A 19,094-nucleotide genomic window follows, 5' to 3' on the forward strand; every position below is an offset into this window, starting at 1 on the left:
CTGTGTAAATACATCTAAATGCTATTTCAGATGCAGATTCCAGAAATGTTTTCTTATGTTGGAATGAAAGACACCAAGTACCGGATGAAGTGCTTCTTATTCTTACCAAAAATGGAAGAAAGAGTTAAAACTGAACACAATCTTGCTACTCAAGCTGTGTATGAATGAATTTTTTTTTAATATATATATTTATTTGCTTCTTTTCCATTTTGCATTTACTTGTACTTTTACTTTCAATACTTAAGTATGTTTAAGATTAAAAAAATACTTTTCGTACTTAAGTACAATAAATATCACATACTTTAAGACTTTAAAGTCATTTTCTGGTAAGATATCTGTACTTTTACTTAAGTATGGCTTTCAGGTACTTTATACACCACTGCCAGTTGTTAATATCATTATTTTAATATTTCTGCTGTGGTTGCATTTATTAAAACTTTTTTTATTTTTCATTTTACTATTATTTGTTATATTATATTATTGTATATTATTATTATGTCGTTAAAATTTTTTTTATGCTAAAATAGGGGTCCCCTGGAAAAAGGGTTGGGAACCACTGCAAAAAACAACACACAGTTATCAAGACATAGCCTAGATTAATTACTAGCTTTTTCTAGTTTAATATCTTCTTGTGGATTAATCAGTCTGTTGTGGAGCTTAAAGGGATAGTTCAACCAAAAATATTATTATTTTTTTTAAACCTGTACGAGTTTCTTTCTTCTGCTGAACACAAAAGAAGATATTCTGAAGAATGTTGATAACCAAACAATTGACGTTAGACACTGAATTATATAGTATCCAAAACAGCTGATTCCAAACAGCTGGATAAAACATCACAATAATCCACAAGACTCCAGTCCATCGATTAATGTCTTGTGAAGTGAAAAGCTGGTGTTTTAACTGTAAACTGCACTTCTGGCCAAAATATGGATACAAAACTCTAGCTCTATATTGCTTTAGAAATATGCCCTGATCAAGCACCATTTACAAGTTTAAACAGTTTAAAACAGTTCTAAACAAATATGTTTTTATATTCTAAGCAAATATAATTACATTTGTTATTATGGAGTAGGACAAGTATTTTACCTGGAAGCAACAGTTAAAATACCTTAATGATGGATTTATTACAAACACACAGCTTTTCACTTCAAAAGACATTAATTGATGGACTGGAGTGGTGTGGATTACTTGTGGATTATTGTGATGTTTTTATCAGCTGTTTGGACTCTCATTCTGATGGCACCCATTCACTGCAGAGGTCCACTGGTGAACAAGTGATGTAATGCTGAATTTGTCCAAATCTGTTCCAATAAAGAAGCAAACCCATCTACATCTTCAATGGCCTGAGGGCAAGTAGATTTTCTGCAAATTGTCATTTCTGGGTGAAATATTCCTTTAGGAATAGTTTTAACAGGAATAACTCTTACTGTAATTTTAAACCAATTTTTCCCTCCTCTCTCTGCATTTTCTGCTCCGAATCTCTGTGTGTTTCCCCCTCCAATCTTGTCCATCCGCTCCTCTTCTCTCCGACTGGAACATCCATATGGAATACTGCAGGAATACTGCATTTGCAACATCACTTACAATCTCTGTTGGGACATCTTTTACTGACTACCCATCACAGACACATCAACACTGCCGTCCTGAAACCTGCCGTGGGGTCCCGGCCTAAACTGCCCTGGGGCTGCACCTCGATGCTGAACGTGAACTGAATCACTGTGTAGGCTAGCCTTGATGGACCCCCAACCTTGACGGACCCCGAACCAGCGGCCATCATGATCTGAAACACAAACACGCTTCACAAATATCAGGTTTTTCATTAATGGCAGTATGCCACCATACATTTGATAAGATGTGCTTATCAGTTTAGTGTTCAATATACAAAACATGCAAACTGTCCCAAAACAAAAAACACCTCTGGCTCAGGCTGATGAAACAGGTTTTGACAACGAAAATGAAAAATTTCTTGAATGTAGCCCACCACTTAATAATATATTTAATAAGTCTATTTATTTTTGGTTTAATAAAGAAATTATAAATACAACAGATATGCGAAGTTAAAATCAATATTCTCCATGTTAATATTTAAATGAGAAGTCATGCAAAACATTAACAATGAAGGTCATGCACTTTTGCATCTGTTTGCAAAAGCAATATTACATTTGCTTGTTATTTATGTTAAGGATATTTGCAAGTGCTTGTTATTCTAAAAAATACACTTGAACTAATGCATAAAGAAGACATGAAACAGAATGAAAAAGACTCAAACAACACCAGACCAATCATGAGCCACAAATCACATTTAACAGGAGGAATGGAATGATATTCTAGCCATATCTCTGTATAAACTAGTTCATAGTTTTTGGTTAAATTATCTTACTGTATAACAAAGTACACATAAAAAACAATCTAAAAAATAATCTAAAATTACTGTAGAAGATGATTATCATATATTGCTTATTTATTTTTGTTTTAAGTGCACATACATGGACAAAAATTGAATTGTCTTACATTAATTTTAAATTGTCCTAATACTTATCTTATATTTTTGGGTATATATACATACAGTATATTCAACTCAGCTCTGATAGCATCAAGGTGTAGTTTTACCTGTGAAAGAGCTTTCAGTGCTCCACACCTCTCTCACTACAGCAGAGTCACTCGGATCTAAGGGAAGGGGAGGAGAAGATTCAAGCATCACAGATTGTTGCTGTTCATGGACGGTGTGCACAAGCAGCGTCCGCCATAATAACTACTAAACTACTGGGGTTTTATTTCATTAAATATCATTATTTAAAGGAAATGGGGAATGTGAGAATTTTTAGGGAATATGCAAAGAGTAGTAATGAATAGCAGAATATGATGAACTACTTTCAGGGTCATGTCGTCAAGAATTACGACTGCCCATTCTTAAAGGGGTCCTATTATGCTTTTTCACTTTTTCAACTTTAGTTAGTCTGTAATGTTGCTGTTTGAGCATAAAAAAGATCTACAAAGTTACAAAGCTCAAAGTCCACTTCAAAAGGAGATATTTTATTTAACAGAAATCACTTTTCAAAAACTACAACGAACGACTCGTTTGGACTACAACTAGGGCTGCACAATTAATCGAATTTCTAATCGTGATTACAATTATAGATGCCACAATTACGTAATCGTTCAAAGTCCACTTATGTTATTCTGCGTGCTTAAGATGTGTTTTTTTCTTTCTACAGGTTATCTTAAGGGATTTTCCATTGTTTTAATTTTAGTTTTAGTTACAGGTTATGATTTTCCATTGTTTTAATTTTAGTTTTAGTATAACATTATAATACCATGCATATATTTTACATTTTTTATTTAAAGAAGAAACCAATCCAATTTATAATTGACATTTGAGGCTTAATACAATAGAAAAGCAATACAAGTTTTTCAGTTAGTGTTTTCAGCTTGTTTATTTTCATATCAAAATATGGCATACAGTTGCTTCAAACAATGGTATAAACATAATTTAGTGTAAATTGTGATAATCGTAATTAATAATCGCAATTACAATTTCAAGGGAATAATCGACAATTATGATTTTTGTCATAATCGTGCAGCCCTAATACAACGCATATTTTCCGGGATTTGTGATATCACAAATACCGACGAATGGGACGAGACCTGGTTGAGCTGCACTAGAGAATTTCAAAAACGCTTTAGAAAACTGATTCGGGGCGAGTAGCAAAACAAACTTGTAGCCAATCAGCAATAAGGAGTGTGTCCACTCATGATGTGGAGGAGAGAGCGTTCAGTGCACAGGACGGACATTAGATACAGAACTACAATACCCATAATGCATAAACAGCCATTAAGTTAAAGGTGGGGTAAGCGATTTTTCAAAAACGCTTTAGAAAACTGATTCGGGGCGAGTGTCTGCGGAACGATAAGGCAAGAAGTAGGACCCGTGTAAATATCGGATCAGCTTTCCAGCGCTGGAGAGAACTCAAGGAGCGGAAGGCCTGCGATCGATCGGACGCCGAGGTTGCTTTGTTTCTTCTCGATAGGTGAGTAACACCGTGTCTGCGCCACAACGGCTAAAGTCTGTCTAGTACACTGGACGCGACAAAGCGAACATTGAAAATTGTGTCAATACGTCATAAATAGAACGCAGCAGCAGTTTTCGGTCGGGGGTTTGTCGTGTCGTGCCGCATCCAGTGTAGACCATAGATATGTATATATATCTATGGTGTAGACAGCATCACTGATTATAATGAGTTCCATAGTATTTTGTCTGGTGTAGACACAGCGTAACATTGGTTTTGCTTTGTTTCACAGAACTAATCGTTGCCTGGGTTGCGTACGTATGTGTGGGGCGGAGCTATCAAAATAGGGGCGAGACCCTTTTGGGGTAGGGGCGTGTTTGTTTTGGTGATTTCAAATGTCAACATAACACTGAAACAAGCAACACTCCCAGAAACACGCTCCTACATGTACTGCAATTTTAAAATGTGTTCTGTTCAATCGGCACATTTATCCTGTTAAAAACATTTTCGGTTTAAATTGACCCAGATTCATTATGAATTATCAGTATTTGCATTGAACACTAACAGGGTAGAGACACTCATCTTCATCATATGCTTCTTTTGCACCGAATTCCTAACGTTGACGAGCTAAAGGTTTGACAGTAATATAAAAACTTCGTTATGATATGATGAAAATGTAAATATGAGCAGCTGACCACGATCAAACCTGTCAATCAGTCCGCCTTAATGTCATGCAGTGTGCAACTTTTGCTCAGTCCTGTTTCGCAAGATCCTAAACCAATATTTGTTTTTAATCGGACATAAATCATGATAACTTTGTACCTGAGTAACTAGAGCAAACCCGTGATATCACAGACAGGTTAGGGTACCATTCCCGGTATCGAGTCATCATCTTGCACCGACTCGCATCTTGCAGCGACCGCGTGCAACTGACGCACGTGCGAATGTGCTTCATCTTGTGTTGAAAACAACAGCGTGCGTTGCGTATGTAACACAGGCAAGAGCAAAAACACACAGTCTTGCACGGATCCGCAAGCAAGCAAGGTAGTTGAATCGTTTAACCATTCTATAAATTAGACATTTTAAAATATATAATATACATCATTTATTTAATAAACTAACCATCTTTTTTAAGCATTGCCATTTAAAAAGTGGTCCATTTTAGAACTAGGTTTTTAAATTGTCTATGATCTGTTTGTGTTGTGGCCAGTTGTCATGGGTTCTAATGGTTTTTAGTGTTTTTAGCACATTGCTAGGGTGTTGTAGGTGGTTGCTGACTTAATCATGTAAAAAGAGTCTGCTTTCAAGTGTCAATGATACTCTGGTCACTAGATATTGATCGGTGTAAAAAAAAAAAAAAAAAAAAAAAAAAAAAAAAAATTTGTGGTTTGTTCCAAATAATTGAGGTAGTAAAGTATACATACAATGGTCACTTGATGGAAATAATTTTACCATATATCATCACATGATCCTGAAAGCTTAGAAAAAAGGTACAAAAGCTGTTACTGGGGTGTTACCCTTTCACTTAGGTACTAATATGTACACTTTACGGGTAAAAAAAAAAAAAAAAAAAAAAAAAAAAAAATATATATATGTAGTGTTCTCAGTTTTCTGCTAGGTGAAAATCTTATGTCCAAATGTTTGGAAAATTAATAACTTATCTCTCCTCAACAAGCTGCACAGTTTGAGGTATTTTGCATGTCTGTAGCAAAATATGAACAATAGTGACGCTTATTAAAGGGAAAGAAAAAAGGGGGGGGGGGTTCTATGGAAGTCAGTAGCAATAACCAACTGTTTAGTTACCATTCTTCAAAATATCCTCTTTTGTGTTCAACAGAAGAAAGGTACTCACACAGGTTTGGAACAACTTGAGGGTGAATACATTTTCATTTTCATTTTGAAAAACTGAAAAACTATTTTCATTTTTGGGTGATCTGTCCCTTTAAATTTGTGAATTTACTCTGTAAACATTTGAACATTAGCTGGAAATCTAACAGAAAAAACACACAAGTGCAGCAATACTTTCAGCATATTAAACATTTAATAGACAAACTTTTATTTGTAAAAAAAAACAATAACAAATTCCACAAGAACATTTGCGAAAACCATAGCAACTCAAGTGCTTTATTAATACTGTTAACTGTACAGATGTATAATGCCCAAAAGACAGTACGGCTGTCTATTGATAGATCCAACATGAAATCATCTGTATAAGTGAGTATATATGAGGTCACTCTCAACTTTGCTCCCCTGCTTGCTTGATGGCTTCCCCCATCAGAGTGATGAGTGAGGTCAGTCCGATGAGGTACCCATCTTCCCTGTTTCCCTCCACCCACGGAACATCATGCCTCAGCTGGACATCCTCTGGGATTGGGATGGTCTTTCCAAAATCTATCATCCATATGTTTGCTTTGCCGCTGCAGTCGTGGACGAAAAGTAAAGAGCTGCCTATGATCTGTGAGAAGTTGAGATGATGTTTATTCAGAGGCAGTGTGTAAACAACATTCCTGTAAAATGTGTTCTGAGATGAAAACTTTTGAGATGAAAAATGTTATGTTTGAGGCAAATGTGCGTAATTTATATTGTAGAACAAGTCTCTCACCAGAAATTCCACAGCCCAAAATGGCAATTCTGATTTTAAGGCTTCAAACTGAACATAATGTAGTATTGAAGAAACCATCAGATAATGGTGACAAGTTTAAAGCTTCGCACTAACCTCATGTCTGTTGAAAAAGTTTGACTCCTTGAGTGCTTTGTTCAGTGCCTGTAATCTGGATTCGTAGGCCTCCTGAGATACACAAAGTGACAATGGAGGGTATTGTAATTGGGATGAACTGCAATTATTTTTATTTTGATATATTCCAATTATATTGTTAAGCAGGCATATTTTGTGTATAATAGTCATATAAGCTTACTAAAATATACTGCATGAATCTTCATTCACAACCCGATTTACTTCAACAATGTGACATATTTCAGAGTAAAACAAAATATACAAACATGGGATATGTGGGTTTAATTTGATCTATTAGGAACTAATTGAATCACCAGGTGTTTTATTTATTTGGAAGATAAGAGGGCCAGAAAGGAAGGTTGTTTCAGAGATGAAGTTGTTTTTGAATGTTGACATAAATATTTATATCTGTGTGAGATTTTGAGAATAAAATAATTAGCAAACTGTAAGTATGAAATGCTGTGCACTCACTAGAATGTGAACCTGCCTCCTGGTGAAGGTTAACAGTGTTTCTGTCACTTGAGCTTCTGTGCGTGTCTTGTAAAAGTCTCGTAATACTTTACCATTTCTCATCTGGAAAAAAAAAATGGTGGGAAACTATATAATATATCTATATAAATGGCCAGTAAATTCTTCAAGGCCCATTCACACCAAAGACAATAACTATAGTGATATAGTTTTAAAAATGGGAAAAGAATAGCAGAGTCTACAACACACAAATAATGATAATGGTATAGAACAATATCGTTGGAATAATTTTCTCAATGACTTTTTTCCAGCTTGATGAAGAATAAAAAGCATCGACAGCCAATAAGAATCCATCCCACTTTAAAGAGGTTGAGAATTTAAAGCAGCAGTCAGCAGAACTGCAGCATGTGCTTATATAGTTATTGTTATAGCTGTCATTCTTGGTGTGACTGGGCCTTTAGCCTCATGTTTCATACCACTATGCCTTCTATGCGGAAGCCCAGTGATGAGGTGGAACTGCTGTCATCCCTCCACTGCAGGTAACGCAGCTTGGTTACACGTCTTTGTGCATGTTCTTCTGCAGTGGGAGCTGCCGGATCTACTTTCACCATCTTTTGATACATATCAGCGCGCACAGTGGCGTTGCTCCTGGCCTTACTTATCTCCTCCTCTTGGTATGTCCTGCAAGTAATGCCATAGGTTGAGATGGTACTGCATTATTGTTCAAATATAAGGTCAATGTAATGTAGAGTAGCAAATTAAAATGCACTACTAGAACTAGAAATGCACTGAAACGAATTTTTACAGAAACACTGACACTGAAAATCAAGTTTTCATTTAGCCAAATTTTCAGTTCCAGAAAATCACTAATTGGAACATTTGTGCAACAATGATATTAAGTCTTGCACTATTTTATAAAACATACCCATAAATTCCATCATTTTAAAGTATTTTCTCTCACTTTGACTTAAGGGAACAATGAGTTAAAACTGAAAATATTAAGTAAAAAATTAATCAGTGTTAGAGGTAAGCTATTGGGTTCCTTCCTACCGCACACCCATTTTGCAGTCCATGATGACAGGATTTTTGAGCCCGCTAAGCAGATCCTCTAGACGGATGTATCGCTCTCCGTCCTGACTGATGTGCCCGAAATAATGAGGCACAAACTGACAGAGCGCATCAGACATGAGGACCTGCAGACAGACGGCCTCAACCTCGCAAAACCTCTTCAGCACCTCGCCACCCTCACTCAGCCTCACGTTACCTAGACAGAGCATTCAAAACTCATTTTCTGTCTTCAAAATACTGCTCATCATGGACAGCAGATACAAAAGAAATGTTATTTTACTTCTATAATGATGTATTTTGATAGAAAGTGAAGGTATGGTTAAAAGCCTCAGCTATGTACCTTGGTGACCCGCTAGCTGGATCCATGAGCTTTGTGTACGTTTGGACCACTGCATCATGGTCAGAAACGTTCTCCAAGATCGACACTGGGAAAGAAATGGGAGTCATTTAGTGGCAGTTATCTAACAGTACCTTAAAAACAATTTTTTGGATTTCATTTTCCAACATTGTTAATAAAATAGTCTTGATGGTTATACCCTACCCATTGTGAAACTGTTCAGACGCACAGACGTTGGGGTATATTGCATATTTTCATCAAGTATGCTATTTGAAGATAAGTTGAATTTGTTTTGGGAATATTGCAAATGTGACAGTAACGTGCTACGCTATCCCTGTCGTGGTCTACAGTACTATGCAAATAGCTTATTCAAATACGCAATGTTATGGGTACACTTTCAGAATAATGCAAATTGTCTGATACATTTCAGCGCACCGAAAAAATAGAGAACGCTTCTGTTAAGTGCACAGGTCAGACTGAACCTGACACCAGTTTACTGGTCCCGAGAGATTCTGCAGAATCTAGATAAAATGCTTAGTGCTTTCTAAGCCTTCCCAGAGTTCCACTCACCTTCTTCATGGTCTGCCTCCGGGTGTCAGTGTCCTCATTTTCACTGAAAACCTCATCACTTTCTGCTGAGGAGTTGTTGAAGGAAGAGGAGGATGAAGCCGAGGAGTGAAAGAGAACCCGAGAGAGAACAGGGTGTGGAACTAATTCTTCCTCACCATCTTTCTCCACACTTCCCTCCATATAATGTTCTCCATCCTGTGATGACACAAGCGTTTGTGTGTTTCTGTGTCTTGAGCTCCAACTCTTCTTCCTGTGCAGTCGTTTGTTGCTGAAATCTCCCTTGTTACTCTCATCGATACTCTCCACACTTGCTCCCAGCCTTTCCCGCATCCCTTCCTTCAGTCTTTCCCTCGGTTCGATCTTGCTTCTCCACAGGCTTTTCCTAGTTGCTGCATTCAACGGCACATTTGAACCCTCTTCAACAAGATTTTCACCTGCCATCACCCTCTCTTTCACTTTCTGCTCTTCCACGTCTTCGTCCTTGGTTGTTTCTCCAGCAGGTATTGGTAGGGGATCCATGCAAACACGTTCCAGAGGTTCAGGTTTCATAACCTCTGGTTCCTCACATGCATTTGTCTGCATTTCTGTTGGATCTTCTAGCTTGGATGAAAGGACGGCGTGAGCAGAAGCCAGTTTAGGTCTGGCTCTGAAGCCTGTTTTCTTGATATGATTACTTTGATTGATCGAGGATGGTGAGAAATCAAAAATCCTTTCTTCTATGGCATCTCTCATGCTCTCGCCATCACTTCCATTGCTCTTCTTCTCTGACAATATGCTCATTCTTTCTGGAGGAGAATCCAAGTCTTTCATGAAGCCGCTTGGAGGAAAATTCTCATCAGAAATGGATGAAACTCCTGTTTTGTTATTTTGAGCTCTAGAAGAAGAGAATCTGAGGGGATAAATAAAATCGTTATTTGATAAATCATACCCAAAGAAAACAGAATAATAGACAGATGACATCTTAACAACATAATACAATCTTCAATATCTTATTAATAAAGTATTGTTATTTAAAAAGGCACATCATGGGGGGGATTTCCTGGACATATATAAAGCCTCAATCTAAAAAAATATTGCCGACTCTGGTAGTTGCCTATAGAAATAGATCAAATTTAAAATAGATAAGCTTTATCTTGTCCAGGAAATAGCCCACATATGCGAAGTGGAACAAAGTTCAAAACAATTATTTGTAGGGGGAAAAAGCACCAACTCCCACGTACCTGAGTTGCCAATCTTTCATCACTCCTGTGTGTTAAGCTGAACCCACCAGCAGTTCAGCGTCAAAGACTCAACGCCAGTTTAAAGTCTAGCTGTCAACATTTTCCGACAGTGCTTTGCATAATGTGACATCATGGTTTTCCACAACATATTTGACAATGAGCTCTTTCGGAGGTTGGCTTATGGCTAGCCCACACTCTCGTGTCGAGAACTCAGCAGACTGACACGTCATGGATGTGTTTCCAGTTGGTAGATGTTTTCAGCTGTGATGGATTAATTTTATCAGCATGCAAATTTCCCAGGAATTGAACTTAATGACTGTGGTGTTGCTATCATCATGTTATACCATTTACAGTAAACTAGATTCAAAAAATATCAAAATATTATATATATATAAAAAAAATTACTTGGATGGTGGATATACATCTTGCCCCAAATTGTCATTTAATTTTGAGTCTTATTAAATCTCTCTACTATTATACAGTATTTTTATTTATAAAATTAGTATAAAAACAGTACAGTCAATATCATGATGTATAAATATTTAAAATGTATATTTTATTCTATTTATTTTTCAAATTAAGATTTTTTCCATGTTAAAGTCATAATTATAAAGGTCCATAAATAACTTTCAGTAAAGTCATATCCTTTAGCTCCTTTTCTTACAACATAACTTAGTTGTCTCTGCATTTTGAAAAGTGGAATACATGTAAATGAATGCAAATTAATAATGTTATTTTCCAGACATAAACCACAAACAAATTACACTCTCCTCCTTTGGCTATTTATTAGCACAGTCTCACCATTTTCAGTGTTGTGGAATATAATAATAACAACAACAAAGGATATGTCTAGAAAGGTCAGTTTTGGATATATAGGTTATGTCAATACAATAAATGGTTACCATACTGTGTATTTGTGGTTGTCTTGATTATTTTTACAATAATGATACAAGAGATTAGGGCTAGCATGAAGTTCATATTTTTAAAACAAGGACATTTTGTCCAAATCTATGAAGTCCAGCAGGTGGCCTTTGCTTTTCATAACCTTTACCCTCATTTAGCAGACGGCTCCATTCCCTCTCTAGCAGCTTGAACAGACACCAACACGGTAGTAAGTTTTATCTATGGTGCCTGTTAACGCTTGAGATGACTTTAACATGCCCTGTGATAAATGCCTGTGCTTCAAAATCATTTCTCCATCCCCAGCCTCACAGGTAGGTTCATCTTCAGCAAGTTCTCTGGAGTCATCGTCACTCTCCTCCACTCCCATGTCTGGAATGGATTCTTCCACCTCCACTGAATTGCACTCCATGGCATCAACATTTTCTGTAATAATAGGGGGATTCAACAAATGTGTTGTAGTGGCTGCATAAAGAAATATGATCAATGCACATCAAAAAACAAAACAAACAAAAAACATCAAGCTAGGAAAACCTAGTTTAGCAAGTGGTAAATGGGCTAGTTAAACCAAAAATTTAAATTGTGTCATTTACTCACTGACGTGTGTGGAACACAAAACAAGATATTTTGAAAAATGTTTCCATTTGTTCATACAATGACGTCAGTGGGGTCAGAATATCTTCTTTTGTGGTCTAAAGAAGAAACAAAGTCATACAGGTTTGGAACAACATTTATCTCCTAAACTAGCTTTTCATATATATATACCTGCTTTCTTGATTTTAATGTGCATTGATCTCATTTTCACTTTTTGGGTGAACTATTCATTTTAATTAATAACATTTAAATGCATGTATATATGCTTTCCAGTATAAAATACATTTTCAAAATTACGTTTCAAATTTTAGCCTTTTTATTATTACATTGGTTGCAAATGGTCTAAAAATTATGGTGCATAATCCAGACTTCACTTGGTGCCTTGCCTTCATCCTGGGGTTCAGACTGATCATTCAGGCCATCCTGTTCATTCTTTTCCTCTTGTAGCTTAACAGCCTGAAGCAAGGAAAACACTGAAACATGTTGTTAACACAGACACACCCCCAGAAGAAACACAAAGCCACTATTTCAAAACTAGAATGCCCAAAACTTTCTGAATGCAAGTATGTGAACACAAGCACACGAGCTAGATTTCACACAATGCAATCCAAAAATTTGTTAAAGTGTAATTCATAAGACAAAGTAAATGAGTATTACATTTTATCAGTTTACAATGGTGAGCGGCATTAGAATCAGTTTTATTTTTCAGGTCAGCTTCTGTAATGGCAGAGCAACAGTTTGAAGAGAGCAAGTTAGCAAGTCGACACAGGCTATCTGCCTAAATTATAACACAACTTATTGGTACAGACATTTGCATGGACACTGGTTTCCACCACAGGATAAAAAAAATAAAAAAGGTAATTGCAACTTTTTTCTCAGAATTGCAAGTTTATATCTCAATATTCTGAGTATATATGGAAAAAAAATCTGAATTGTGAGATATAAACTAAATTATGAGAAAAAAAGGCTGAATTGTGAGATAAAAAACTCACAATTATCTTTACTTTTTATTCTGTGGCATAAACAAGCTTCCATACATTTGTACTCCCTTGAGTACTGAGGTTTGAAATGCCTCATTAATGATTTAATGCATTACGTATTTACAATGATTCACATCTACGTTTACATATTTTTGTAGAGTATGTCCTTGGCAAGTGTCTTGTATATTGAATATTAAACGCTCAATTTTAGAGCAGCGCACCTTTCCAGGAGTCCTGTGACTGATTAGATTAAACTGCAGGATGCTGAGAACAATGATCAAACTGAGGAAAGCAAAGTTACTCATCACCCCGATCAGTGCTGATATCATGGGGAAGTGATACAGCAGGTACCTGTGCAGATCAGAGAGATTCGTGAAGACATCATCATCAGTTTGATGAATGTTTGAGTGGGCTGATTTTCTCAAACACAGAGCATATGGAAAAATGTGAAGACTATATTCAAGCAACACAGCAAAAAGACAGGAATACACAAACACAAACCTAATGCCTGTAAAGTGAGCGAAGATGTAGAGATGAGCTCTGTAGATCTGAATATGCTGGGAATGGATCTCAATGACGGCTCCAACAGTGGGTTTGTACTGGACAAAGAAAAGAAAGAGACAATTATACTAACTGCTAAATGTATTCTGAGTGGTTTTATAGAGTTTCTACGCGGTTGCTAATGCTAAGGTGTTCTGAGGGGTTTTAGTGTGTTGCTATGTGGTTGCTAGGGTGTTCAGAATTATCCCTCACAGAATCATCTTTGAATTCAGAGTACAGCTCCACTAAGACTGACTGTTTCTGCTCCGATGCTCCTGTTAACAGCATGGGGGAGAAGACCACTGTGCCCAGAGTCTGAAGAAGAGAGGAGCGATAATGGAGCATTGCCTGAGAGAGAGAGTGAGAGAGAGAGGTGATCTGACAAGAGACCACAGCTGCATTGTGAAAACAAAATGTTCTAAACAGGTTCAGAAAGATCACAAAGCTCACTTTGGTGAACCTACATTTTGCAACAGTAACTTAACAGGATAGTCAGCCTGAAAATGAAAATTCTGTTATGTGGTTCAGAACCTGTATGACTGGCTATTGTATGGAAAAGCACCATAGAAGTGGTTCATATGACTTGTGTGCTATATTCCAAGTCTCCTGAAGCCATTTGACATGAATAATGTGAGTACAGTTGAATAAATGTGTACAGAAATTTCATTTTTGGGTGAACTATTCCTTTTAAGTTAAGTATTAAATGAATTCGACTGGTTGAATAATTTACATTTCAGATACTGAGTGTAATCTATCAAAAAGCAAACATTTGATGTACACTTTTAACATAAAATGCTTTTTATGCGTACAGGTCTCCTCGTTTGTGTGCTTACAGAACGGGCTGTTACATCAACAATCTGACCAGCTTTAGAATAGGGAGTCATCTTCACTGGGAACATTCCCAGCTCCTGATTGGCTGGAGACTCAGGCATTTCCAGCTCTAGTGTGATCTGATAGGGCTGATCGTATGTCATTACCTGTGGTAGGCAGGAAAGAGAAACGCAAAAAACAGCATTGCAATAATATACTACGTAAATAATTTTTTAAGCATGTCCACTGTGCATAGTATGCAAATATTCTTTATCCACAAATATTCTGTATGACTGCACAATATGTACAGTATGCAACCTGACTTCAATGTAGAACTCTAAAGTGATGTCAACCTTGATTTTTAACATAATTTTAAATGAATTATTTGATCAGACCACCAAAAAGTCATTTTTGCACAAAATTGGATAGATGCAAAATAAATATGCGTTTATTACTAACATAACTGGACACCAATTGCAGAGAAACATGCCATGTAGTGAGGTAATTTGACAACAATGCAGCATGCTAGTATTCAAAACACTTATTGCATACTGTACACAGTTATACATACTATACTAAACTCAGCAAGAAAAGATAACCATAAAAATCATGAGTCTGAAAGAACTTTAAAATAAAGAAACTAAGCAAGGATGAGATCAAGGATGGTCACCTGATGTTTTCCATTTTTCAGTAAAGAGACATTAGCCACAGGGAAAGAACACACAGAGTGTTGAGGAGACGGACAATCAGTCCTGCTGATCAGAAACACACACTACATGAACAAGCAGATGACAAACATCAAGAACTACCACAGTCAAACCTCTGATGAACGTAGGCTGATTGTTACCATCTGACAAGGTGGTGTCTTTTAAAAATGATTCTCAGTTTGACTGTATTTAAGCATATGTATTATCAACATGATCAAAATGTGGCTGAAAAAACTGTTGTACACCCAGTCTTTTTATATAGTTATAAGATGAACACTTACTGGACTAAAGCAACTTAGATGTACTTATTTATTATTATAATTTGAATATCAAATATGATCCATCAGGCTTTTGAGGAATTTTTATTTGTTCATCTCTCAATCATCATTGTATTGCATTACATTATATGTTTTGCCCCACAGTAAAAACGACAGTGCTTTGATTATAAAACTAAGCACAGTATTTAATTAGTCTGATTTCCTGTTATAAAGCTCTCATTGATTTTTCATTACAAGCTATCGGAATTTCATCTTACGTTTTGTCCATATAAATATCCACAACTCAACCAAATTGCATATTTTGCTCAGGTTGGGCAGTTTTTTCTTCCTTGAGTATGAGCTCCGTATTCTACTATATCATAGTATATGAGCCATAAAAGGCTTATGTTTAAAACAAATACTCAACAAAAAACACATATGTAAACCTTTTTTTTTGTCTAAAGGTGCAATAAACTAATCCATTAAAAATTATATTTTTCTGACTATTATTTCAGATTTACAGGTTTAAATCAAAAATTGAGAATATAAACCTGTTAAATTATAAAATGTGGATAGCATAGTTCAGATGCTTTTGATGAAAAATGTTTGAGGTTTGACATTGAGATTTTGATTGCAGACATGGGTATGTTAGCAAATCTGAGCAGTTTGTCAGATATGTGAGATTATTGGGGTCTTTTTTGAAACATAATTGCACAAATTATTACATTAACATTGATTAATTTAGCAGACGCTTTTATCTAAAGCGACTTACAAAAGACCTGTTTTTAGGATTTTTTTTTGTTCGATGCATATACTATTTGTGAGGTTCATGCTTAAATCATGAATAAAGATTTTGTGAATGGGACAAGAAAAATGTGTTTTCTTCTTTTAAGAAGATATTTAAAGTTTTTATGAGGTTTATGCTTTAAAAAAACACACAATTGTGCTTTTCAAGAAAGCTTGTTTACTGAAAAACAAGATGAAAAACTGATTAAGATTTAAGGTTTTCTGCTAGGTACCAGTAAACACCTCACCTGTAAAAGTAGACAGGTGTGATGAAATTGGCGGTGGGCATAAAGGAATAATAGAAACTGCCATAGAGGAATAAAGCCACCCAGAACACCAGCAGAATCACACAGATCAGAATAGCCATTTCCAGAAGCTTCTGTCTGATTCGCACCAGCAGCACTGATGTCGTCTCCAGGATCTGGACCACCAGCCCGTTGATTTGAGGGCCCACATCTTGAACACCAGAGTCCTCTGAATCGAACTCCTCCATAGTGGGCTGCATGTTTACTGAGATTTAGCTCTTCCAAACGGTCCAGTGTTGTTGCGTCGCTATCTCAGAAAAGTCTTTCACAACTTCCTCTTCCCTTTCTATTTCAGCTCTCGTTGGTGTCTTTGTTTTATCTACAAAATAACCCAAACCTCCCTCATTCCTCATAAAAACGCTGCCCATTTCTCACCACCACCACCACCTCATGTTCCCGTTTTTGAGCTCCTGTGAGTTTCTTCCTCTGCTCTTGAAGCTCTGACGTCTGACTTTGATTTATCGAAAGTGTTCTGAATCAATGAACAAGCCGTTTTTAACGAATGTTCCTGCAGTAATGGAGTGTGACACTGTCGGTTCCTGGAAAAAAAGACAGTCCGAAGAACAGCTGGACTCCAGTGGGACCACACTGGGACTCATGACCTGCATGTGAGGCAACAGCACAAGGAATGCTGTTAGGAAATACAAAGTGTATGAAATATCCAAGGCAAATCCTTCTATCTTCAATCTGGATGACCTCAAACAGAATGCAACACAATTAGTAACAGATATGAAACTAAGCAAAACAGTAGTCATTTATCATTTCATGAGAATCACATGCATGTAACTGGTTTGCAAGGCCGGATACACAATAACCATTTAAAGTTTACCATGCAACCACAAATCTACTGGATACACACAAGACACATGCGACTTCAAGAGCCGCCGAGCACAGTAGCTCAGGTCAATGCGAGACAACAACAGGTTTCAATAAATGCTCAAATTACAGGCAATTAGCTGTTTGAGGACACACACGCAACATGTTATTATGAGACTGGAGTTTACAGCTCAGTTGAACGCATCCCATATAATTACTCCTACATGAACGTGACAAGTTTTGCACACAAAAGTAAATACATAAAAAAAGGAGATGTTATTTACGGCCCTCTTGTATGTTAAATATTGTGTCACCATTAAATATTTTTGTAATGTGAATATCTTTCCACTAGATGGCACTAAACACCCTTTCAGTAGCATTTGTGAGCAAACTCAAACTGTATTACAGTAAAGCAGTTTCATTATTCAGATTATGGTGAAAGATTTTATTGAAAAATATTATTTAAATGAGCGATTATTTTGGTATTAGTAAAAAGGGTGTGCTATCATGACAAATGCAATAAATTAGGGATGTTTGCTATTGAAGGAAGGACTTGAGCCACATCATTGAGACCTAAAATTGGCTCTTTTGACTTGGGAACAGTAAATAACAACCTAGCAACAAAGCAAGACACCTTAGCAACTGCAACTGGTTCTGCATGGCAAACAGCACTTCCATTTCCTTCAGAGAATATAAAAATCTAGTAGTTTATATAATCATCAGTAACATGAACACTGGTATCAAACGTCTGAATGTATTCCTTTATTTTTTCCCTAAAGCAAGTGTTTTTCTCTAAAATGAGCACCACTTGAAAATGTGCCATGTTCGGATTGATTTTTCACATGCCAGAGAAAGAGCGAGAGATGATAGGAATTTTGTGGATGATTTCAAATGACCTGCCAAAGAGAGACTGCTGGCCTACATACATATTTAAAAAAGGATCTTGCAGGTGAATCAAATTGTTTCACCAAGTGGAATAGTGCTTTTGTTCTGATGGAATGATAAAGGGAGATAAAATGAAAATGTAAAGCATGACTCCTTGAAACTTAAATGGAGACAGAATTAAATTTGTAAAAATGGAGAGAGGTGTAGCTGAACTGGACTGCAGATGAGACTTCTTCATCCCATCCTCCTCCCCTCATGCTAGTATGACTCATTTGCAAATCATACTCTGTGCAAAAGCTATGTAAATCTATAGTAAGCAGCTGCACTGTGGCTGTCAACACTACAGAAATTATATTGTTCCATCACTATCATTCTATCTGTCGTTCTTACTTGATTCTGATTGGTCAGTCACTGCATCCTAAAAATATTGAATTTGACATTTGAATTACACCACAACAGAAGATGCCAGAAAGATTGTTCATGCTGCTCTTTACCATACAATAAAAGGTCACTTGCATTTGTAGAAAAAGCTCCAAAAAGGACAAAGCCTGTTGAATGACTATACCTAAAGGAATAGTTCACCCAAAAATCAACATTTGCTGAAAATGTACCCATTCTCAGACCATCCAAGATGTAGATAAGTTTGTTTCTCCATAGGAACAGATTTGGAGAAATGTAGCATGTAATGCTAAACTTCTCCAAATCTGTTCCAATGAAGAAACAACATCTACATCTTAGATGTCCTGAGGGCAATAAAGTTTTCATTTTTGGGTGAACTATTCCTTTAATTTGTTATTCAGTTATGAGACACACACACACACACACACACACATGTTGTGTTTCCATGTTTTATGGGGACATTCCATAGGCGTAATGGTTTTTATACTGTACAAACTGTATGTGCTATTGCCCTACACCAACCCTACCCCTAAACCTACCCCTCACAGGAAACTTTGTGCATTTTTACTTTCTCAAAAAAACTCATTCTGTATGATTTATAAGCTTGTTTCCTGATGGGGACCTCAAAAATGTCCCCACAAGGTCAAAATTTACTGGTATTACTATCCTTGTGGGGACATTTGGTCCCCATAACGTGATAAATACCAGGTA

At 36.5% G+C, this 19,094-nt stretch overlaps 2 protein-coding genes and 1 pseudogene across 2 annotated transcripts in view; all 3 read right to left on the reverse strand.

Moving 5' to 3' along the window:
- The window catches only part of LOC107660814 (nuclear RNA export factor 1-like), a 20,470-nt pseudogene extending 15,507 nt beyond the window's left edge, over positions 1 to 4,963 (reverse strand).
- A 1,278-nt stretch (positions 4,964 to 6,241) lies between these two features.
- Positions 6,242 to 10,576, reverse strand: LOC107660813 (inositol-trisphosphate 3-kinase B-like). The gene is made up of 8 exons (XM_016450235.1): positions 10,405 to 10,576; positions 9,185 to 10,073; positions 8,618 to 8,702; positions 8,260 to 8,473; positions 7,686 to 7,890; positions 7,213 to 7,314; positions 6,724 to 6,795; positions 6,242 to 6,462 (listed from the first exon to the last, which is right to left on the reverse strand). The coding sequence occupies exons 1-8, from the start codon at positions 10,422 to 10,424 to the stop codon at positions 6,244 to 6,246; spliced, it is 1,806 nt and encodes a 601-aa protein (XP_016305721.1). The 5' UTR covers positions 10,425 to 10,576; the 3' UTR covers positions 6,242 to 6,243.
- A 597-nt stretch (positions 10,577 to 11,173) lies between these two features.
- The window catches only part of LOC107660815 (seipin-like), a 14,367-nt gene continuing 6,446 nt past the window's right edge, over positions 11,174 to 19,094 (reverse strand). Inside the window, exons 2-9 of the mRNA XM_016450236.1 lie at positions 16,227 to 16,885; positions 14,899 to 14,983; positions 14,252 to 14,395; positions 13,632 to 13,766; positions 13,380 to 13,477; positions 13,100 to 13,229; positions 12,285 to 12,354; positions 11,174 to 11,730 (exon numbers count right to left, since the gene is read on the reverse strand). Coding sequence (XP_016305722.1) covers positions 11,486 to 11,730; positions 12,285 to 12,354; positions 13,100 to 13,229; positions 13,380 to 13,477; positions 13,632 to 13,766; positions 14,252 to 14,395; positions 14,899 to 14,983; positions 16,227 to 16,483 — 1,164 coding nt within the window. The 5' untranslated portion in view covers positions 16,484 to 16,885 and the 3' untranslated portion in view covers positions 11,174 to 11,485. The remainder of the gene's footprint in view (positions 11,731 to 12,284; positions 12,355 to 13,099; positions 13,230 to 13,379; positions 13,478 to 13,631; positions 13,767 to 14,251; positions 14,396 to 14,898; positions 14,984 to 16,226; positions 16,886 to 19,094) is intronic.

Source organism: Sinocyclocheilus anshuiensis, unplaced genomic scaffold (assembly GCF_001515605.1).
Source record: "Sinocyclocheilus anshuiensis isolate Anshui unplaced genomic scaffold, SAMN03320099.WGS_v1.1 scaffold1289, whole genome shotgun sequence".
NCBI lineage: Eukaryota > Metazoa > Chordata > Actinopteri > Cypriniformes > Cyprinidae > Sinocyclocheilus > Sinocyclocheilus anshuiensis.